At 44.3% G+C, this 24726-nt stretch overlaps 1 protein-coding gene across 13 annotated transcripts in view; it reads right to left on the bottom strand.

Moving 5' to 3' along the window:
• PTK2 (protein tyrosine kinase 2) overlaps positions 1–24726 on the bottom strand; it is a 338626-nt gene that overhangs the window by 280067 nt on the left and 33833 nt on the right. For 4 of the 13 annotated variants that reach the window (XM_075581689.1, XM_075581694.1, XM_075581701.1 and 1 more), the window contains exon 1: positions 833–1007. The exons of 2 other annotated variants lie outside the window; for them this stretch is intronic. In XM_075581689.1, coding sequence (XP_075437804.1) covers positions 833–935 — 103 coding nt within the window. In that variant the 5' untranslated portion in view covers positions 936–1007. Of the gene's footprint in view, positions 1–832; positions 1016–15746; positions 15769–24726 lie in introns of those variants that run through there. 7 more of the 13 variants (XM_075581651.1, XM_075581653.1, XM_075581666.1 and 4 more) reach the window with 4 other exon arrangements.

Below are 24726 nucleotides of genomic sequence, written 5' to 3'. Positions count from 1 at the left end.
CAAATCGGTTCAAACACTAATTTGATAAAGAACTGACAACTTGGCTGATAATGCATCATAGAACAAAAAAAACAACTAAGTTAGGCGGCAAAACAGGTGTTTCTTAATGCAAAAAAAATAATAATCGTTTTGCTGACAGCAATTAACTATGATACAAAACATAAAACCTCTAGTCTGAATAAGATTTAGTAAAATTTGTCAAATTATGCACCAGACTGGATGCTAGCCACTTAATGCCTCTTTGATGAAGACATTCTCTAAAGCAGGGGGGCGCAAACTTTTTTCCCTGCGCCCCCCTGACGGCTGTCCCCTCGCTCCCGCGCCCCCCCCCCCCCCAACCCCAACTTACCCGCGCGCCAGCGTAATGACGTCACGTTGCCATAGCAACGTGACGTCACATGACCTCGCAGCGTCATTTTGACGCCGCGTTGCCATGGCGCCGCAGGGAGGAAGCCACCGGAGCCACGGTAAGTTAGGTTTACAGAGGCCCTGCAGCTCCCCCGGCACTTAATTTAAGTGCCTTCGGGAAGCGCGCGGGGCCTCTGTAAACCCCGCGCCCCCCGTCGGCAGTGTCGCGCCCCCCCTGGGGGTCGCGCCCCACAGTTTGCGCACCCCTGCTCTAGAGCATTGCTTTATAAGTGCACAAAATACATTAACTCTGTCTCAGCATTACTTTAATAAACTCAATAAGCCTTCCTAAAGTAACGAACACATCAGCATATCTTATTCAACCGGGATACATAAATAACAAATAACTCCATACACCTCTTTCAGTAGCTACAACTTGCACTGTAAAGAAAGGCAGCAACACAGAATGTGTCAAACCTCTTACCATAGGGGGACCTTTCCATGTGCAGCCTTTTTTTCAGAAATATCTCCAGTAATGCTCTGTTACTCCGACTCCTGTCTTCAGGATCCAAAGACTTAGCTGGCATTTAAGAATTTCCAGATTTCAACTTGCATTAAAAGGAACTGTGTGCTTGTGCTGTGCCCTCGCGATGAGCTACAGTACATCTGATGTCTTTTGTCTCTCTTCAGTCAAAATTAGGCACCGCACACAAAAGGCATCCATCACAAAGTGCATTCGCTTCAGCTGACGAGACAATTCTGGGCTGCCAGATGGGGAAATGGTATTTCACTAAATCTACGCTCCCGCCATAAATCCTGGAAGGGAGGTTACCGCCTGCTCCGCTATTCAAATTGCTTGTTTTAATATTTTCTTTTCTGGAACTATATTTGTCACCATCGTTTAGTCACAGGAATGAGAAGTTATATGTCCACACTGACAGCTTGTGCTGCAGCAGCGTGCAAAGTCTTTTTTCGCAGCATAAAAGGCCGATATGGACAAATACAAAATTACATCCACATTCCAGGAACAATCTCTGGAAACATTAAATTGCATCATAAATTATTCTTACCTTCGCTACATTACATTTCAAAACTGACAATTTAAAGTCATCCATGACAAATGTACAGAATAAAATGAGTTATAGTAAAATAGTTGCTGTCACAAACATTGTTTAGCTCTGCGATTGCAGAGCAGTTTTGCAATTTCAAATAAATCCATCATCACTTTGCTTTGCATCACTCAAGATGATAGTACTAACTGACATATTAGGGTATAGGTTTCACTGCTGATCAGTTTACAACCCATGTTTTTTTGTTTGTTTTGTAATTGCACAAAATTAATGCGAACAGTATGTTCATTCACACTGTTTCTGTGCAAACAGAGAAGGAAGATGTGCATGGTGTTATTATCGTGTCCTATTTAAAAAGCACAATTCTCTCTCTCCTTCCCCCATACTTCATAGCAATATACAGGTTTAACGCCATTAGCATTGTCCTATATTTCCTAGTTCATAAAGTGCGACCACTCTGCCAATAGTCTTGTTGCCCCTGGGGTGTTCAGGCCATGATGTACCAGCTGAGGCTCGGAGCGGATTTACATGAAGCGGTTGTGCTCAGTAGCTTGTGAAACACATGAGAATAGACATAGGCAAAGTGTGCAAATGTCACAGAGCAGGCAAACAAAACCACAAAACAATATCAGACAATCGCACAATATCACACGTCTAAATAAGGGACCAGCGCAGCTCCAAACAGGACATGCACAATCACACGCCTAAATAAGGGACCAGGGCAGGTCCAAACAGGACATGCACAATCACACGCCTAAATAAGGGACCAGCGCAGCTCCAAACAGGACATGCACAATCACACGCCTAAATAAGGGACCAGCGCAGCTCCAAACAGGACATTCACAATCATTTTTAGGCTGGGGATTTTTTTTTAAACAAAAAGGTATAAACTTGTAAACACCACATACATTTTTAATATAATTTATTCATAAAGCTAATAGTACAGAATCAAAATAGAGACATTTACTAATTCACAAATAAGAAATGGATGGTGAAATGAATACATAAAGACCAGCTGGAGGTGTTACCTACCTGCAGGTTTTATTTTCAAAGAAGAAACAAAAAGATGTAATATTCAAATACTGTAGTCATTGGTGAAAAAGTAAAGTGCAAAAGAAACACCGCATATTTCAATAAAATCTAAATAATTGTGTAAAGGCACTTGCAGAATTACTGTGCATAACACACTCACCAACACAGGGGCGGGCAACTCCAGTCCTCAAGGGCCACCATCAGGCAGGGTATTAGGGATATCCCTGCTTCAGCACAGGTGGTTCGTTCTGACTGAGCCACTGATTGAGCTACCTGTGCTGAAGCAGGGATATCCGTGAAACCTGACCTGTTGGTAGCCCTTGAGGACTGGAGTTGCCCACCCCTGCACTAACAGAAGCAACGTCACATTTTTAAGTCACATTATTAGAATGAAGGTAAAAAAGAAAGCTTAAGTGACAGACGCCTTGCGAGGGTACTATAGAAACACCGTTACTCTTTAACCCCTTAGGGGGCTGATGTAGAAGAGGAATATAAATATGGTTGCCAGGCGGCTTTTTCAAAAATACTAAACACAATGGTGAAAGGTGTGATGCACTCGACACGCACGCACGCCTCTCACTGCCATACTGTTTCCTCCTCTCCTTGGCCCCACCTCCAGGCTCCTGACCCCTCCTCCTGATTGGCTGCATTACCCAGCAGCAGCAAATCAGGATGGAGGAAGCTGCCCAGCCCCCTAGCAACAGCCCTGCTCAGGGAAATCCTGCAGCCCCCCCAAGCCGGCCAGGTCACTATGTCCAGAGAGGTAATACCGGACACATACATGTCCAGAGAGGTAAAACCGGACACATACATGTCCAGAGAGGTAATACCGGACACATACATGTCCAGAGAGGTAATACCAGACACATACATGTCCAGAGAGGTAATACCGGACACATACATGTCCAGAGAGGTAATACCGGACACATACATGTCCAGAGAGGTAATACCAGACACATACATGTCCAGAGAGGTAATACCGAATACATACATGTCCTCCGGTATTACCGCTAATTTTTTACTGGACAGTGTCCAAATACAGAACAGTCAAGTTCAATACTGGACACCTGGCAACCAGCACTCAGGAATTTTTTAATGGACAAAAGCAACAGGAACTTTTAAGCGGAGCCAAAGGGTTCGAAGAGATGACAAGGACGTGGAATAACTAAACGAACCCTTTGATTAACGTTTAAAGGTTCCTGTGAATGCCTGAGGTACTTTGCTATGTTTGAATACCTACACTCCAGTCGCTCTGCTATCCTTTGACTATTCTTTAATGCGAGAGAGTAATTTGTAATAGTTCCAATTAAATCTGAATGAGAAAGTAGTTTGGTTTCGATGGAACAGCATCAAAGAAGCGGGGGACACAAATAAACCGTCATAAACCCTTTGTACAAGTTTCTTTCTACTTCAGAATATCAGAAATAATATACTTGTAGCACCGGTTCCCCCTGCCACGGAAGATCTGGCCACTACATGGATGTTTTCCCTGGGTACTGTAGCTCACCTGATGGTTCAGGAAGTCCGAATGGCTGCCCAGTTGAAGTTTGGAAGCAGCAAGCGGGCAGGCTCTCTCTTGGCTCTTACTGTGCAGCGATATAAATGAAATACCTGGTGAAGCACTTTACTTGCTAAAGGCCTAGTTCCCTGCCGGTGCTTGTTAGTTTGGTCACGAACAGCCACCGTATCTCAGACGAGACCTCGCCGACCGGTCCCGCAGTCGGACGCGCTTGAAGGGGTTCACCGTAAAGAAGAGGACTTGCCGAGCGATCCGGAGCTGCAATACTCCATTCTAATCATCACACACCTTAGTTGGTCCAACTGCAGTTTTATTGTACAACAGCATGATCGTGCTCCAGCCCTGTAGCAGACAAACGGAGCTTGAGACCCCAAGAGCCCCTCCCAATCTCCTTGACCCTCTGGTAGGGAAAAGGGTATCCCACGGTCCAATAATCAACCCCCTCAATTTGGTGGCGTGTCAGCTTTTATACCCGGGGGAAGGGCTTGTAACCCTGCCCCATAACAGGGCAGATCCAGGTACTGACACTCCCTCTGCTGGTTTAGGCCTGCCCCTGGATAAGTAACATAGTATGCATCCATGCTGCTACTGCTGGCTAGGCCTTGCGCAGGAGTTTAACCCCAACACTGCCTGTTCCTATCAGGACTTATAGTGTTGAGGCCAGTAGAAGACTATAGCCAGGGGCACTTGGCTACATACTTGGTTCTTTCCATGGCCTCATCAATAAGTGCGGTTTATCATTTGTGATGTAATATCTTCTCCCATCTTGTGGGCATGACTGAAAGCTATATACACCTCACATGGAAACAGACAGTGATTACCTCTAATCTAAATAAACCATTAACTTTATTTGAAGTTACAAATTATACAATCCAAGAAAAGAGTTGATCAAAGAAATAAACCAGCGCAACCTCAAAATAACAAGATTAAAAAAAAAATGGTGAAGTACGTTCAATGAGTAAAGCCGATAGCTGTGGTAAGGTTTACACTCTGAGTGCCCAGACCATAGGCATTAAATGGTATCTTTCGTGGTCCGTCTCTCTTTCCAATTCCTACATATACGTATTACATGTAAACAAAGCAGCCTCATAGAACAATATGAAAGCACATTTATAATAAAGCCAGTCCGTGTGAGCTTTGTACAGAAATGTCACAGAGTAACCGATGTCGGCGTCTGACGTTCCTTCCGAGATCTACCTTCTGTCGAGCTTAGATTGTTTTTAGAGAGTAGCGGCGTTTTTTCTATGTGGTTAACGCGTACTCTTTGTGTTGTTACAAATTATACAATACTCACAAACTCAAACGTATGCCGTGTCTATTCTTGTTGCAAACTATTTACTGAGAATTTTAAATGATTTAACCCAGGGATGCGCAATGGGGTGGGGGGCGTGATATTCGCTGCGGGGGGCACGGGGTTTACATAGGCCCCACGCGCTTCCCGAAGGCATTTAAATAAATGCCGGGGGAGCTGCAAGGCATCTGTAAACTTCTCCTTACCTTGGTTCAGACGCTCCTGGCGATGTGTCGACATGGCAACGAAGCATCATGTGCCGTCGCGTTGCCGTGGTAATGTGACGTCATGACGTCAGAACCAAAGTAAGCAGGGAGGGGCGTGAGGAGAGGGGGACAGCCGGCAGGTGGGCACAGGGAAAAAAGATTGTGCTCCCCTGGTTTAACCAGAAGTGAAAGATCACAAATTATGAAAACCGGACGTCATAATGTTTCATTTTTGTCCTAATGTGACATTAAGTTATGGTCACGTTAAGGGACATAAACAGAGCTTGGTAGATCTGTGCCATAATGGGACATTGCAATCTTTCCTGGTTCTAATTACCAGACTGCTATTTAATCTCTGAAAAGAAAACTTTTTTTTACGTGCACAGAAGATCATAATACCACCAAAAGTGAGGGAGATTCCATATTTTATGCGTTTCACACCTTAGTGCTTGTGTCTTTGGCACAAAAACATTAATGAATAGCTATCCTGTTACTTTAAGTTTTGTATAACAAACTGGAAGCCAGAGTCACCACACAACCCCAAGCAATAGTGTAGCAGTTATCGGTCGGCTTCAATACACTACCACAGGGATGGGCAATTCCAGTCCTCTAGGTCCACCAACCGGTCAAGTTTTCAGGACATCCCAACTTCAGCACAGGAGGTGCAGTCTTCGACTGAGCCACCTGTGCTGAAGCAGGGATATCCTGAACAGCTGACCTGTTAGTGGCCCTTGAGGACTGGAGTTGCCCACCTCTACCATGTTCAAGTGCTACAGGTATACAGTAGGGCTCCGCTTTACAGCGTTCCCCAATGTATACCCATATTCATTAGGTTCGGCGCTTGTTCCGTTTTTCCGGCGATTTTCAGAATGATGCGCTCAGCAGCTGAGTATCCGTCTTTCACAAAGCAACAGTTATAGCGCGTGCGCAACTCCTTGTCAGATATCATTCGGCAGCTAAACAGTCAGTTTACAGCTCTGCATCACTGTTTTCAAAAGGTACAATACAGTACAGTAGGGCCCCGCTTTACGGTGATTTCCACTTTACGGTGGCGGCCTGGAACAGAACCCGCCGTATGAGCGGGGCCCTACTGTACCTTAATCCCAATTACCCGCAGTTCATAGGATTTTTACTTGTATGCACATTATAAGTATTGAAATAAAAGACAAACAAATTCCACTGCCATCTGCACAAGAACTTTCTGTAGTCGGTTTATGGTAAAAGGGTATTTTTGCAATCACCCACACTATACATTTTCACTCAATTCTCTAAAATGACACAGGGTCAGGCAAAGCATGGAATACCAGAAGACTCATAGAAATATCAGACGACTATAAGAAAATCAGCATGACAATATATTTAATAACATGCCAATTTTATCAGAACGAGCCAAATGTGGAATGTAGTTCTGACGATGCAAGAGCGAACAGGAACAGGGGTTAAATAAGGTTGACCAGGATACAGAGGGGTGTATTGATAACAAATGACTTAGAAGGAGGTACAGTACAGCATGTAGGGTACAAAACACTGGTTCGCATGCCTTGGAAAACAGACCCACCTAGAAAGTAGCAATAACGGTTAACAAGCAAATAATTCAGTAGTGTCTATTAATGGATAAATTAACTGGAACTGTACATTAAAAGGCTTAAACACCAGGGTTTAGTAAAACATACAATTTACAGAAAAGAAAATGGCAGGTTATCAAACCAAACGATATCAAACTACAGAAAATGTATGAAGTATGGAAGTAGCTGCATGAGTGGCACTATCTCCAGGAACAGTCATATTACCGTATAGGCCTGAATATAGTGCTATGTTTTTTCCTTAAAAATGTAATTCCGACAAATGTCCGCATATTACATGCGCAGCCCAGCACCTTTTATTTGTCATGTAGAGCACCTTCACAACTGTGGGGTCGTATTATGTGCGAGGCCGTGCTATATTCGGGCCAGTACGGTACAACTTATAATAAAGTGCTGGGATTCGTTGCATCATCACAATTGTAAGGTTGCATCTGTACGTTTATTTTTCGGATTTCATGCATTAACATTCCACAAATAGTACAGATTAAACCATAAAGCTATAAAAGCAGCACGGTTTGTAGTCAAATACAGACACGTCACAATAACATACTGTAACCTCAGCTCTACAATGGAAAGTAGAGAGCCTTTCCTGAGGACCGCGGGGGTTTGCATTGCATTGCATTGCATTGCATAGGAAATGTTCACAGTAAAGTGGTGAAAAATCCATATTGGTCACATTTCGACTTATTGGACTAGCTATATACCCATTTTAAAATTAATTTCCAGAGTTTAGTCATAAGGAGGCAGGAAGCAGTTACATACATGTAGTGTATTGGGTACATGTGTGACTTTCTCCTGCGGTTGCACAGGGTAAGCATTTAGTGGGTACGTGTGTGACTTTCTCCTGCGGTTGCACAGGGTAAGCATGTAGTGGGTACGTGTGTGACTTTCTCCTGCGGTTGCACAGGGTAAGCATTTAGTGGGTACGTGTGTGCCTTTCTCCTGCGGTTGCACAGGATAAGCATGTAGTGGGTACGTGTGACTTTCTCCTGCGGTTGCACAGGATAAGCATGTAGTGGGTACGTGTGTGACTTTCTCCTGCGGTTGCACAGGGTAAGCATGTAGTGGGTACGTGTGACTTTCTCCTGCGGTTGCACAGGATAAGCATGTAGTGGGTACGTGTGTGACTTTCTCCTACGGTTGCACAGGATAAGCATGTAGTGGGTACGTGTGTGACTTTCTCCTGCGGTTGCACATGGTAAGCATTTAGTGGGTACGTGTGTGACTTTCTCCTGCGGTTGCACAGGGTAAGCATGTAGTGGGTACGTGTGTAACTTTCTCCTGCGGTTGCACTTGGCAAGCATGCATTACCCTTTTCGACAATGATCTGATAAAGGTGTAAGCACACAACATATAGTCTAGATGTAAAAGAGAGGATTTAGACAGATAATGCTCTGCCATGTGCAATATCTGCTTATAATTTAGATTTAAAATCCTGCCTCTGTGTATAACATGTATATTCAGGGTGCAGTCCCACTTAGCGCAAACAAATGTTTCGTTGAAATAACAATTAACTTCCTTACACTAATTGAATCATCCTTGAAGCAAGTTGTACGTCCCTAGTTTCTGTGGGAATAGGAAAGTGTTTCTTTTCAGCAGAGACCAAAGATAAAATACCAGTATCAACCCATCCCACAGTGGACTAAGTAGAAGAAAAGAGGGCACATGGCCTGTGGAAGATGGAGCCGGTCCTGATCAGCGCACAGTGATATCACACACCAGGGACAAGGTAACAGAAGTCAAGCCCTTCAGAGCACTGCTTTACAAACTAACTTTACAAAATGAATGTAAAGTTACTGTTGGTGCCAGAGAGGAAGATAATCCTGTGCTGAGACGTGAAAGGAGTGCAGAGGAAGACAAAGAGCATGAGGTGGGACAGAAAGTGAGAGTGCTGGGCTAGAGACAGGTGCTTAGTGAAGGAGTGGGGGGTGAGAAGGGCACTACCACCAAGTGAGGAAACTAGGTTAAGCATATGCGCTTCATCTTATTACATATGCACGCAGAATCCAATCTTAAAAATGGCTAACAAAGCCATCCTCAACATACAGTGAAGTTACATACTGGCACACTATCAAAAGGTTTACGGTCATTGTACTGGGGTATCATGCAGGTTATGTCTTGGGAGATTAATCTTTGGTTGAAAGAAGTAGCCATACCCAAGTCCTAATAAAAGTCAACTGTGTGACAGAAAGGGGCCCAGGAACCAGCATAATAAAGATTAAGCCTGGTCTCTGCCCATCCTTTCCTGGGGCTCATCTGGCCACTAGATCCCAAAGCTACCCCATTTTAGTACACCCGGTAGCCCTTTGCACACCCTGTAACTGTAATTCTTTATTTCTGTGTGTTGCAAACTGTACCCAAGTATAAAATGTGATTGTGCATACATATAGCAGAGCCACGGTCGGAACATGTCGGGCTGAGAAAAAGTTTGTATCCGGAGAACTGGCTATTGCTGGGACTGGAGGGTGAGAAGAAGTGCAGGGAACAACAGGAGAGTAGCCGGGGGATGGAGATCAGGCGGAGCATTTGACTGTTCTCGAAGACAGTGCAGCGCCGAGCCTAGCTATGTATCCTGCCAGCCGGGAAAGTAATTGCAGAGGTCCTTTTTGCCCTTTAACTTGCCTATGCGCTGCCTCCAGCCTTGATTGGCCAAAGCAGGTGAACTCAGCCGTCCTGATTAGTTCCCATGCAGCATCCGCGGTGATTGGTTAAGGCCCCGTGTACCATGATTTCCTATGGCAGCGGGGAATGTATGTAAGGGGAACCTGGTCAGAGTTCCGGGTCTCATTCTGATCCTGATATGGAAGTGAACAACACAGTGTGTTCCATGGGTGTGCTAAAGACACTTGAAAATGAGGCTGAGAGCCTAATCAAAGCGGGAGATTTTGCACTAGAGAGGTGTGGACGGGAAGCAAACCCAGGGTAAGCCTTCGCACCAAGGATTCCCAAACTGCAAACCCCAAAATATCCTAGGTGCAAAAATTTATTTTAGGGCATAGTAACAGCCAAAAAGAACACTCTGACGCGTTTCCCGTGGTATCCCACGCTTTATCAAAGAGTTTTGGTGAATGTAAGCTCTGATTGTGATCTGTGTTGTGTTTGCTGGCTCCGGCCACAATAAATAATCTTTATTTGAACTGCTTTGTCCTATCTGGTGCCTTGATACGACAAACTGAACCCATGTTGAAATGCAAGTGAACTGTAACACAACAAAAACCCTAATTTCAGACCCTGTGGCACGGATTGTCAGTGGAAACAAAAAATCCCATTGATTTCCATTGAATCATTTTATACAAAAAATGTACGTATATCTTTATTTATATAGCACCTACAGTACAGCTGTACTTCCCACTTTACAAGAGAAACAATACAGTACAGGAAATTATAGTACAACAAGTGAAACAAATAAGACCAGACAATAAAAAGGCAAATCGAATAATGTTCTTTCTTTCTACCAATCATGCAGCTGGGAGTACGTAAAATATAAAGTGTCTCAAAAATAGAATACAAAACACGGAAGATTCTAATCAGAAATAGATCATTCAAAAACAATAAATAGATAAAAACAGATCACAGAACACAACCTAGTATGTGTGGTGTCACCAATTCATTATTTTGATTTTACTGGTCTCCAACTAATAACGCCAGAGATCATTTATTCATTTTTTTGTAACTTAAATGTTATTGTTTTTCACAGCAATACATATACAAAGCAGACAACTGTTACGACACATATCGATGGATTTACATTGGTAGATAACATTGCAATCAATCGCTCCGGAACAAAGAACCAATTGGGGTGGAAAGGGGGAGGAGAGGAAGGGAAAGAGGGGAGGGGGGAAGGGGAAAGAGGGGTGTGTCCTCTCCGTCTGGGGTCGCTCCACTATAGGTAAAATGGCATATTGATAAGTTAAGTTAGGCTAAATGTGAGCCATGGAAGTAAGTGTTATTGGTGGACCCAGTTCACCAACACCTTCAAGACCGGCCATCTTTCTCTCCATCCTCTCCACAAACCACCCATCGAAGGAGAATGCACCTGTAGCTATCAATGGAAAATCGCGTTTATCTCTACTCCTGGGATGTCTGTCTGGGCCAACCATGGCGTCCAGACTTTTAGAAAGTTGACACCAGTGTCATTAACTAAACTTGTTAACTTTTCCATCTGGCACACATACCAAATTCTGTTCCTGATCTTAGGAATTGATGGGATTTCAGATTGTTTCCATAATGCTGCGGTCTCACACCTCATTGCTGTTGCAAAGTGTGCAACAAGTTTATTGCCGGCTTTGGAAAGGCATATTTAGCAGGAACAGCCACGGGTGGGATTGTGAAGTCAAAAATCCTCTGAAGCCAATCTCTAATTTTCTCCCAGGCCGGGATGATCTGACGGCAGGACCACAGATATGCAACATCACGGCAGGCTCCCCGCACTGTCTAGGGCAGCAGTGCGCAAACTGGGGGGCGGGAGATTTGTCTGGGGGCGCGGGTGGTTGTAGTGGTCCCGCACTCTTCCCTCGGGCATTTAAATTAAATGCCGGGGGATTGCGTGAGGCCTCTGCAACTAACTTAGCGGGATTCTGAAGAGCTGCAGGGACGCGTGCCATGGCAACGCGACTTCAAATGACGCCGCAGAGCCATGCCCAATGACGTCACACGTCCATCTCCATGGCAATGGGGTCACGTGACGTCACCCCTGCTGCATCATTTGATGCCGCCGAGCAAAGTGAGTGGTCGCGAGAGCAAAGTGGAGCAAACAGGGGGGCGCAGCTGAAAAAGTTTGCGCTCCCCTGCTCTAGGGAACAGTGGGGAATATCCCGGGATAAATCTGGATAATTTAGAGTGTTTTCTGTAATTTTAAAAGTATTATATATCAAATAATAAATTACGCTCTTGTAATTAAGATTTATGGGTGGTACTCTGTATTGAAATTAATGTATCCACCAAGTAATATTCTAAAACTGTTTTTGTAATTTTACATCAACCTAAACCAACTCAAGCAAATGTATAACATTTATATAAGACACGAATATTTTTTTTTAAAAAAAACATGATTATGGGGTCGCCAAGAATATAAAATACTTTAGGAGCCAGTGTTTTTTTTTGTTACTGGACACACCTTGACCCATCCTCCAGCTCTCGCACGTCTCCTGCTCCGAGATGCCCCTTCTCTCCTTCCTGAGCTGCGCATAGGTGACTTGACCTGTCAATCAGGTCAATCACTGCGCACAGCACAGGCGCCTGGGGGAAATTTTAAGCACCAAAGCAACCAGGCACCCGAGATTTTGCCAGCCTGACATAATAAAAAAAATATATCATACAAAAGTGGCTATTTCATATTCCACATATCCCAAAGACACGGGATATTCACGCATTTGACCGTTTATCATTATTAAAATATTTTAATCATGAATAAGAAACGACTATACACATATACTTTGCAAGTGCAACCTGGGAAGGCCCAGGGAGATAATAAAGTGACCTAAGATCCCAAAGTTTGTGACCCAGGAAGGAATTCTACTTCCAAGCTTGTATATTCACACCAAGCCTTAATACTTTAACTTGTTTCTTTGAGGAACAAAGAGAAAGGAGCAGTATAAACAACAGATTATATTTTGGTCGATCCAATCTGATGGGAGACTTACATTATTGGAAATATAAAAATGGGACTGAAATTAGTTTGGTTCAGTTCCGGAGGACCTTCCACTTCCAATCTGGTTAAAAAAAATAAAACGGGCAGGTGGGGTGGCCTTTGGGTGTGCCAGGATGTAGCTACATCATCGGGAGACGTAGCATGATTTACTCACGACGCGAAGGGAAGGCTCCTCCCTCTTCCATTCGCGTCACTGACATTGCGATAATGTGAAAGCTTGCAAGGAGTGATCACATCATCCCACACCGGTGCAGCGGCATTGTCTGGATAGTCTTCACACTCCAATTTCATTACCAGCTAAAAGTCAGCGCTGAAGAGCCACACTCCGGTGCAACCACAGCAACTCCTTTTGTCCCTTAATAACAGCATGTTCTTGTATAGCGCTGCTCGTTTTACATAGCGCTTTACAGAGACATTTTGCAGGCACAGGTCCCTGCCCCGTGGAACTTACAATCTATGTTTTTGGTGCCTGAGGCACAGGGAGATAAATTGACTTGCCCAAGGTCACAAGGAGCCGGCACCGGGAATTGAACCAGATTCCCCTGCTTCAAACGCGGTGCCAGTCAGTGTCTTTACTCACTGAGACACTCCTTCTCCCTCCCTTAAGTACAAACGCAAACAGTGCACACGGATCGTATATGCCCCAAAAAAAACAGCAACACCCTCCAGACTTTCCTTAAAAGTCATATTTTATTGTTCACATATTAGCAATTTCCAAAGAGGGCTTTGGAGACCCCACAAACATGCCTCTCATTAAGCATTGGGTGTGTTTTGTTTCCACAGCCCTCTTAGGGAATTTCTAATATGTAAACCATACATTACTTCCATTTTTTTGTTAAAGAAAGCCTTGGGGGATTTACTATTTTTAAAGTACATGATCCAAGGGCACGATTTGTATTTCATAGGCCATCAACAGACCAAAATTATTAGGGTAATGCATAACTCAGTAGTTTCTGTAGTGATAATTAAAAGGCAAGTTATTAGGTTAATTACATGCTAGAGAAATCTTCAAAATTTGGCCTGTTGGTGGGCCAAGTTCAGTCCTTAAAGCTGCAGTTCATGCAATATCTTGCATGTGTTTTTTTTTTAATAAATCAGTTCTGTAATAAGAAAAAATACTTTTAGCATTTTCTGTTTTAAAAAAAACAACTTTGAAAGACCAATTTTCTTGTATTCTATTTTGACGCAAGGGGGAGGGGTTTACTGCATAAGACAGGGGGAATGAACGACGCGAGTCACCTCTATGATTAAGGACTACGCCAGTCCGAAACGCGTCAGAGTGTGTCCCCCATACCATGTTTTCTCAATAAATATATATTTTTAAATCAACACCTTGCTGGTCTCCTATTCCAATGAGCTGTGCACCGCTGGAATCTTTGGATCTCTACCACTATTTTAACAAGCATGCTTGTTCCTTTAGCAACGATTTACATTCCCCATATTTAAAGATGTCGCCAAACTTTGCCGATCAATAGACAGAACGAATTGACCGGCAGCAATGCAGTTTTTTAGGTAAGTAGAGATTGCCCACATGAAACTATTGAAGTCAAAAAAAAAAAAAAAAAGGGAACATGAACTGCAGCTTTAATGGCCACACTGATCTCGCCATATTAAGACTATATGTTACTCTGTTACAGGAGACTGACAAAGGTCTCTGAAACTCAGCATTACAATGAAGTGCTTCCTTCCGGACAACATGCCAAATGAAGACCTTTGCACAGTTCGAAATCTTGCAACTTACCTTCTACTGGAGCAACAGATCACACTAGCTTCTCCCTCTCCTTGTTATTTGACTATTTGCCAGAGAACAGGAAGGGAATCACTGATGTAGTGACGGTCCTTATTACGGTGGAAGGAAACCTGCCTATTCCCAATCTTCCTCTCTCGCAAACCAATGGACACATCCAGTTCCATGGTGCTTACATTAATCGGCCAAACCCATAACTGGAGAGAGATGACCCTTCCTTAAAATCAAAGGATAGTGGGTACGGAGCCCCCAACTGTCAACCCCAACAAAGCACCGCTAACCACGTAAGAAGCAGCTTTTGTCCTACAAACTTTGATTGTCTGCTTCAATTATGGGATGGAACAGTCCAGGCAAATCAAGTACATTCACTCATCCACAGTTGAATTCAAATGTGACTCGGATCTCTGGACATATGGTGTCCAGATGGTTTTCTATCCTAGTTATAACAGCACTCTCAGTGGGCAATTATATTCCATATGCATTAAAAAATACGCTATTCACACATACACGTTAAGAGACTTCACACTTTCAATGATTACATACAGTATATAGAAAGTTGTGGGGGCTGCAACAAAATAAATTCTTATACAATTTTCAGAGAAGTAGTTCAAAACAAACTAGAAGCCCGGTACAAACAATAATGTGTTTGTGTAAACAACCTTGAATAAGGTCTCAGAATTACTGTACACTGAATCTTCACTGAAAAATCCACAATCAATGACAACTTTCACACGTCACTGAAATCAGATTAGCAGAAAGGATAGCGATATAACCACAACAGCTTTTGCATAGGCATGTATTGTATTGTTCCACACTTCCATTTACAAACATTATTAATGTGACAGTCAATAAAGACAAGAAATCTATTTTAGCAACTGCCTGTTACATCATAAAGCTATCATAAAATCTCCAGGGATTTCCCCAAAATATTGAAAAGGACTGTGCTCTCCTGCTATAGCACAAGTACCACTACTTTTTAATAACACTTCAAACACTGGTTACACAGCTAGCAAGCCATGACTAACTATATTAAGCAAAGTTATAACACCGCTGACTGCTTTTAAATGATCGTTCTATTTTAAAACACACGTTACTATTTCACATGCAATTTTCCCAATCTTATTTGATAAACAGCTGACTGAAGGCAGACCAGTTATAGAACAGTTATACAAAAACGCATCCAACGTTTATTATAATAAATTAGAACTGTTCATGTCCTCTAGATTAAAACAAACATATTTACCAGAATATTACACTACAATATACAATCTCGAAATACAAAGTAATGTTGCTACCTTACCATCTCCGCCGGCACAATTCAACAATCCAAAAACCTGCATTGTTTTAGTTCATAATCTCCCTGCTAAAAGAATTACAGAAGTGGGCAGAAATGGTCGGCAGCTTTTCCCACTTCAATGCCTCTCCTTTTCTGCTTACAACTAGATCTAAGAAATTCTTTCCAGGCAAATCTTAACATGCCCCTAAGTTTAAAAAAAAAAAAGAAGAAGCTGCAAGCAAAGTAATAATAAGGCTCAGGGAAATACAACACGTGTACACCATTATTATTATTACAAATACTAAAGAAACTGTTTGCTTATTTTCCCCAAAGATGCAAATATATCATGTGTGTGTTACATTTTATCTTGACAATATGAAAGGTGCAGGTGAACAAAAGCAAGAAGGAATGTGGATCTTGTTGGACTCTTCGTAGCCAATATATAAAGCACTCAGAGTGGACAGGGTTAAAACAAGAATGCACAAGCACTAACGAAGCCAGAGGTTTTTCCCAACATACAAACGTATGTACTATTCAATGCTCAGAGCAGAGGGGGTTGGTTCACCGGCGCTCCTGAGTGTTTCACAAGCACCCTCCAATGTGTTGGGAAGCGTCCAGTGACCGCCCCCTGCCTCACCGGAAGTACTTGGGTTCTGACACTTAACTTTAAAAACTGACAGCAGAGCGGTTCACCCGCTCTCAATACGGAGACTAAACATTCAGCTACGGAATCCAGTTTTGCACAATACCGTTAACTGTCCCTACACCACTTTACTTCTATCCAGCAAGGATCTCGATCTCCCGGCACCCCTGAATGTTACAAGCACCTTCCAAGGTGTCGGGAAGTGTCACGGTGATCCGCGTCCTGCCTTAACTGGGGTATGTAGAGACTTAACAGTTGGCTGAACCTGAATTATTTATCCTCATCTTCTGAATTCACTTGAACAAGTGGTTTCACTGCTGTGCAAAAAAACCCAGCCTAGTTTAGGGTTTTTCTGCCTAATAGACACTACACAGGTGTTGGACACGTTCTCTAGGCATAACTACAGCTTAGCTCATCTGTTTGTAAGTGTTCCCACAGCCTCCTGTGGCTATTATTCCTAGTATGGCTATACACTAATTTCGAGTGTTAGCAGAAGCCAGCAGATTAACCATTAAGACTAACATTAAGGCCCGGGGCATAGAGGGGTGGGGAGTTCCGAGCTGCGCTGACGCTGAGGCTCGCCTGCTGAAATCTGGGCGATTTCATGCCCATACAGACGAGCCAGCGTCCGCGATCGGAGGCGGGGGGAGACTGAAGGAGGCGGGGCAGTGACGTCGCTGGGCCAATCGCCCACGACGCACTGACGTCGACGTCACGGCGCCAACGTCACGGCGCCGTGACGTTGACGCAGCTCCGCTCTCATTGGATGTTTTCAGCCGACAGCGCGCTGAAAAACAGCTTGGCGCTCGGCTGAAAACTCCAGCGCCTGCGGACGCTCGCGCAAGCCCCCTCTCAAGGCATCCTCATTGAGGATGCAGGGGCTCAGCGCGGAGCGTCCGCACGGCTCAGCACGGCCTGTCCTTCTATGGACTCGGCCTAAGTAGTACGTGCGAGTTTCAGCTTCCCTAGGACAGGGGAGCGCAAACTTTTTGTGCTGCGCCCCCCTGTCTCTCTGCCCCCGGCTCTCGCGCCCCCCTGCCTTCCTTCAGACGCGTCAGATGACGCTGCGTGGGCGTGTGACGTCAGGTCACATGGTGCCGCGGCGTCTATTGACGCCGCGTTGCCATGGCGATGCAACACAGACGCCTCAATCCCGGTAAGTAAACAGTTGCAGGGGCCTCACGCGATCCCCCGGCATTTAATTTAAATGCCTGGGGGAAGAGCGCGGGGCCTCTGCAACTGCCCGCGCCCCCCCAGCACAATCTCCCGCCCCCCCTGGGGGTCGCGCCCCCCACTTTGCGCACCGCTGCCCTAGGAAACGCATTACCCATTGCAACGCACACATCTCACCACCAGTGGCATAAGCACTCAGTGTCACAGATTTGCTACATATCGGACAATATACCATTTTAGAGGATCATTACCCTCCTCTAGATTCACACTACACAGGAGTAACTCATACTGTAGGGCTTTTATACCACACACCTATGTATGTGGTTTGTGTCTCTTTCTGCCCCACTATTTTTAACTGTTGCGATTAGTACTATTAAATCTTATTTATTACCCTTAACCCCAAACAAAGGAGTATTGTATGTCTATTTATATAGCACCAAAAGTGTACTCAGCGCTTCACAAAGAATATAGTAAAGGGAATTATAATTATGCAATAAGTGCAGCAAAATCAGACAATGGGAAAGGAAATCCCTGCCCTGAAGAGCTTACAATCTAAGAGGTTTAATGGGAAACTTACAGAGACAGTAGGTGAGGGAGTAAGTGCTGTAGATGGCAGTGCTTGGTCACAATGTGTGGTAGGAGTGACTGAGTGTGGGACAATAGCCATGAGTGCAGGCTATTGGGATACTTGATTTGTGGGGTGAGATTTAAGGCTGGTCAGTATTAAATTAAACGGTTAACACCATTTACAGGGAAAGAGATGGCAGGGACGCATGAGTGAGATCAGGTGTGTATGTCTGACTTCAGGCTATGGGGAGATCCCCAGCAGTGGGAAGGAGTAGATAGAGGGTGTGAATAGAGGATTTGTGTGGGTGTTTTTTTATTGAGTGGTGTAGAAGTAGATGAAATAATGGTCATCTGTTATCAGCTATCCACTATATCTACCTCTCATTGGTACTATTCTCTTAGATACATTTTGTCATATGTTTTGACACTACCTGTAGTTTTGAGAATGCATGTAACTGGGTTCTCTTTCTTCCCTCTGTCTTTGGAGGGAATAACCTCTTCACAGCTAGTGTTATAAATTACCCTAATGCACCTTGCTACTGTTCTGGTTGAGCAGGTAGATTTCCTTAGTTATTCAAAGCTCATATGGATTGGTGTTATAATGGTCCAAAAAGTAAATCAGAACATGAAAAACTAACAGACCACCAGCAACGACCAATGAAATATAAAACACAAATATTGAGTCCAGGTGTTTCACAGCTAAAGCGGCGTCATGATACATTCCTGAACCGTTCTGAGCTCGAGGGAAGGCAGCACATTGCAGAGTAGTCAGTTGGACTTTTTCCTATACATTCTTTATTCATGCCGAACCCTGGACTATAAGAAGGCAGACTCTCTCCTAAGAACAATGTATTAGATATACAATGTGTAATTATTACATCGAGGAATGAACTCTTAATTTATGAAAATGAATGTTGTACTTATTTAATGTAGCAACTTCCCCTTGACACGAGAATACTTTTTCAGTTGTGCCGGTTTAGGGCCATGCTATAATTAATGGAAGCACCTTTCTTTCATAATGCATTAACTGGCAAAGCCCACACATTTTCAGTAAGTAAAAAATGCCGGCCGCAATAGCCAATAATTGTGGAGAACACGCCATAGTAAGGTTAAGGCCATTTTTACTTCCTGAAAGTGCCATCCCAGGACAACACCTCCAAGTGAAGAGGCTTCCAGAGGTAAGACTGCAGCAGCCCTGCTCTGAGGTACAATTCTCAGCACAAGTCACAGACATTCCTGCTCTTGGGCAATTTGAACACTTAGATCCAGGCCATGTGATTGGCTCCACCTCCTGTCAGGAATGGAATAAGTCTTCCTCATGCGTTCCAATCAAGGAAGTCCTGCTCTGTAGTTCCTAAATACCATTTATACTACTCTACCCAAGGACTACCATTATAAATTGAACAAAGTCACAGAAAAACTAGTTTTAAAGAAGAAAGAAAAACATATTTTTACGTTATCAATAAAGATTAACAGTTAAACAAAATTAAAAGGGTTACATTGAATAAGTGAAATTATATAAACCGTTTATTAACACAGGGGAGATAGACTTTTTTCCCTGCACCCCTCTGACTGCTGTTCCCCTCTCTCCGCGCCCGCCACGTTGCCATGGCGACGCGTCTACAGAAGTCGCCGGAACCAAAGTTAAGTGCAGTTTACAGAGGCCATTGCTGCTTCCCTGTCATTTAATTTAAGTGCATTAGGAAAGCGTGCGGACACGCTGTAAACCCCGCAGACAATCTCGCCCCCCAGTTTGCGCACCGCTGCATTAACAGATCGTTGGGCAAGAACTCACTTAGTGTTCTAAAGACCATATCTCCGAAAGACAAAAATGTTGGAGGCTGTACAAAGAACAGCCTCTCAACAGAGGTTGTGGGGACGACTATAATAACAAGCTTGGGATAGACACAGGGATATCCTAATTATAGAAGAAAGCCAAGGACCTAATGGGGTATGAGGTTTCACAGCTGATAGAAGCCTGGGCAGACGGTCATCAATTTCTATGTTTCTAAAGAGATGTGCTTCATTTTTACATTACATTCTTGTTACGCATTGAAAGTTATAGTTATGCTATTGATATTACCATCACCAGGTGCAGACTGCTGCTCTTGGATACTCATGTTCTTTAGATCAGCGGTCGGCAAACTGGGGGGCGCGAGACTGCCTGCAGGGAAGGGGGGGCGCGCGGTTTACAGAGGCCCTGCGCGCTTCCCGAAGGCACTTAAATTAAGTGCCGGGGGAGCTGCAGGACCTCTGTAAACTTTTACTTACCTTGGCTCCACATGCGTTGCCATGGCAATGCAGCGTCGACGTCATGACGCCAAAGCAGAGGTAAGTGGGCGTGAGGGGGGGCGCGGGGCTGAGGTGACCGCCGGCAGGGGGGGCGCATGGAAAAGTTTGCGCCCCTGCTTTAGATGAATATTGTACAAATAAACATTTGTGAATTAGTAAATAAATAGATACACTATCACGTCAAATGTGGAAACGCAAAATCAAGGTCCAAATGGAACCGCATACAAAGTCCAGATGATTTCTCTTTAAATCAGAGTTGAAAATGTCCCAAAGAATTGACTTTGATCAGGTGCTCAAGGACCATTACAGTTTATGTAATTAATAATATATGATCAAACCCGATGCCAGTAGTTTTAAATGAAAGAGTGTTTATTATTTAATTCTGCGATCCGCTCGTTCCGCCCCCTCCCGGCCGTCCGTCCCGTCGCTTGGTCCCGGCCAGAGGCACAGGGGTGAGGGAGGGGAGGCGGTGTGGGTGGTGCTGTGTGGAGGGGAGGCTGGAGGCGCAGGGGTGTGAGGCGGCGGTTTGGGCGGGAAGTGGTGTGTGTTTGGTGGTGTGTGTGCGTGTGCGGCAGTTGGGTGACGTCATAGAGCCACCAATCTGATTGGCCAGTGGCTAGGCACTCAGCGCCGCGAGGGAGGAAGGGGGTCCTTCCGGGCGCCGCCATCTTAGGCACTCGGCGCCGCGAGGCAGCTGCAGGCTGCCTGGCTACTGCCTGTCCCCCCGCCGGGGAGGGAGGGGAGTGAGCGACGGTGAGTGAGCGCCGGGGAGGGAGGTGAGTGTGATGGGGAGGGGGGGATGAGGACACAGAGAGAGAGAGAGCGAGAGAGAGAGAGAGAGAGCGAGAGAGCGCGAGAGCGCGAGAGCGCGAGAGAGCGAGAGAGAGAGAGAGCGAGAGAGAGAGAGAGAGAGAGAGAGAGAGAGTGTGTGTGTCCGAGGGGGAAGAGAGTGGCAGTTTGGTGGCTCTGACGTCACCCATCTGATTGGCCAGAGGCTGAGGACCAATCAGATTCACCGCAGCTAGTACCAACCTTTCAATTTTATATATTAAGAAGATACATTATAGCAGCGGTTCTCAACTCCAGTCCTCAAGAACCCCAACAGGTCAGGTTTTCGGGATATCCCTGCTTCAACACAGATGGCACAATCAGTGGCTCAGTCATTGACTGCACCACCTATGCTGAAGCATGGATATAGTCAAAACCTGACCTGTTGGGGGTTCTTGAGACTGGAGTCGAGAACCCCTGCGTTAGGGGCCAGAGTTTTTAATTTGCAGATGCAATAGGATTCTCTTCTAGCTATTCGATTCATTTATTTCCTCCCCTCCAATGTGGTACTGGGGATTCAATTGATTTACAAACTAGTCCTTTAGGATTTTGATTAGATTTACATAAAAAGTTATTGAACACGCCATAATTGATTAGACCTCTCTTGACGAGATAGATGGATAGAGTCTGGTTCACATTTTGCAGCCCACATAGATATTCAAGTAAATATATTGCAAATGAGCTCTTGCAATTAATAAAGGACATTATTTCATATTACTTTTGCATCACACTGGATTTAACGGACTTCCCACTTTGGCTGCACTTGCATGCAATACATCTAGGACATGTAGGATATCTTTAAATAGGATTGAGCCTATAATATATTGATATTATTTAAATATCAGAATGGTTATTAGTGCTTGAATTGCTTGTGACTTGCTTTGTGATTTTAAATGTGCAATCTTGCTAAAAATAGCTAAAAATATGTCACAGGCCTCTGTGACAGAAAAGGGTTCATGTTTGGGGTCACCTGCTTGAAAACACACTTGCTGCAAAAGAAAGCAACATGGATTATAACAATGCAACTAAAACCATTAAAACAAAAGCCAGCAACGACGGTGGCTGCCAGTCAAAGCAGCAGTCCAAGCTGCAGTTTCTTTTTTTATTCCCCCCCCCCCTTCCTTTAATTTGTGCATCAATACAATGATAAGTAATTAGCAAAATTGCCGACCGATCGTTGAAGATTCGGCTTGGAGGTTTACTAAATGGCTGTCAGTGCAGCAGAAGAGGACCAAAGATGCAAAGTTCTGTGGGGAAGATCATGTGACCAGTCAGTCAATAGATACAATTGGTGCACTGCTAGAGAGAGGGCAGGGCTCAAAAAGGGGTGTACAAGAGCCCGTTTCAGAAGAGGAAGGGGACGTGAATTTGTAAATGGTTGCTATAGAAACAAAAAATGCTGGTTACATTATAATACATTAAAAATGTCAGAGTTGTTTTTTAATAATGAAAAAAATGCTACAAGTATTTTCTCATGGTACAGAACTGATTTATTTAAAAAAAACCACATTATGGATATTGCTTGGTCTGCAGCTTTAACTGTTTTGCTGAGAGAGGGGCCTGCAAACCATTGCCTGGCAGTGAAAAGGTTAATGGTCCCTAACCGCCCAAACAATAGAAAACAACCAGAAAAAGGCTTCTCCTAATCACTATGAATCAGAAGGCAATAGGCGCTCATACAAACCAAAACCAATTCACTTACTCTGCTGCCAGCACCAAAACACAGTGTGTGCCTCTAAATTCCATTTTGTGTTTGGGAACCTTTACAAACAGTGGTGCGCAAACTGGGGGTGCGCAGCTCACTTACCCAGCTTCCGTGTCCACTCGTCTTCATTACAACGTGACGGGCCATGAGACGTGACGTGACATGACCCCGAGGCAGCATTTGACGCTGCATGGGGGCACGACACGGGGAGAGTAGGCAGGGGGGCGCAGCGCAAGACGTTTGTGCACCCCTGCTTTAACACATTAATATGACCTGCTACTGACCTGGTACGAGAATCTAAGTCATTTCTTGCTCCTGATGTTGCCACTCCCTGACGAAGCAACATTGTTGTGAAACACGCAGCTGGAGAGTGACATCACTAACACCCGCTGGACGGGAGCCACGAGACAGACTAGGGACGGACTCGGATAAGCCTTTACCATTTTGTGAGTGTTTTCCTTTTATATTAACACATTTGTACAATCTACACACTGTTTTTATTTGCGATTCTCCAATTCTAGATCAGATCTATACATATATCTATAGAAACAAAACAAGCGCATACTCCCATCGTGTGATCACATTTATATAGGGGATATAATATGCCGGAGAAGTTGCCAGGAGCAATGAAACGTGTAGGGATCAGATGTTTGCAAGCTCTCTGGGGCAGGGATTTCCTTCCATATTGTCTGACTAAGGCTGCTCTTATAGTGCCAGCGACGGCGCGTCAAAACAAAAGCATTGCCGCCGTCGCGAGCGCTTATAGTAAGCACGACGCGACGGAGTGATGGCTTAGTCGCCATCATTGGAAGTCATCTCAATTTGATTTTTCGATCGCAGCCCAACATCGCCATAAGTGTAGCCTTAGAGGTGCTTATTGTGTTAGAATTCCCTCTATTGTCTTTGTAAAGCACCGAATACACAGTGGGCGCTATATAAAGATAATGAAACCAAATGATTTAGATAGGCGCTAGAAAAAAGTGCAGTGATAGAGTGATAAATTCACACAAAACAGAAATGTAACTAAAACGATTTCTCAACCTTCCTATGGGGAATGTGTACAGATCCCCCTCAAATGGAATGGATACAGGTAGTTGGAAGGGAGCAAAGGTTGCAGGAACACCCCAAAAATAAAATACAAAAATATGATAGTGCAGTATATTGTGATAAATTGGACACTGAAGTTCCTTGGCTCTATAAATTGCTATATAAACTATACACCCACTGTGGGTATGAACTTGCTCCTGAGGAAGCTGTGGTTGAACACAGCGAAACGCGTTGAGCCAACTCCTGCAGCTTGCACAGCTGCCTAGAAGGTAAAGGTGCCGAGTCTGCGGTTCCCTTGCTGTCTGCCAGCCCCTGTGTGTCCCGGATCGGAAGCCGTCACCCTTGCGCCGGAAGTGACGTCAGACGCCATTCATCGCGATCCGACGAGGAGCACCGGGAGCTACAGCAGCTAGAGGCTCTTCAACAGACGCTCGTTATACCTCTAAAGTAAACGCTACGTGTACATTTTTTATGTACTTATTGTAAGTACATTTCTTTACTCCGTTTTTATCATAAACTGTTTTGTTCGACATGTGCCATGGTCTTTCTCTATTTTCCTGTGGCATCCGTACCTGAGTGAGATCTCCTTCACCTCAAGCTTGTGGGGATCCTGTCATTGCGGCCTGCTATATACCATCTGGTCTTGTCAAACGCTGTTTATATACCTACTTGTTGTAAGTAGGCAATTTATAGAGCCAAGGAACTTCAGTGTCCAATTTATCACAATATACTGCACTATCATATTTTTG

The sequence above is a fragment of the Ascaphus truei genome, chromosome 2 (assembly GCF_040206685.1).
Source record: "Ascaphus truei isolate aAscTru1 chromosome 2, aAscTru1.hap1, whole genome shotgun sequence".
Lineage (NCBI taxonomy): Eukaryota > Metazoa > Chordata > Amphibia > Anura > Ascaphidae > Ascaphus > Ascaphus truei.
The sequence above is the reverse complement of the archived record's forward strand: the minus strand, read 5'-3'. Positions and strand labels throughout refer to the sequence as shown.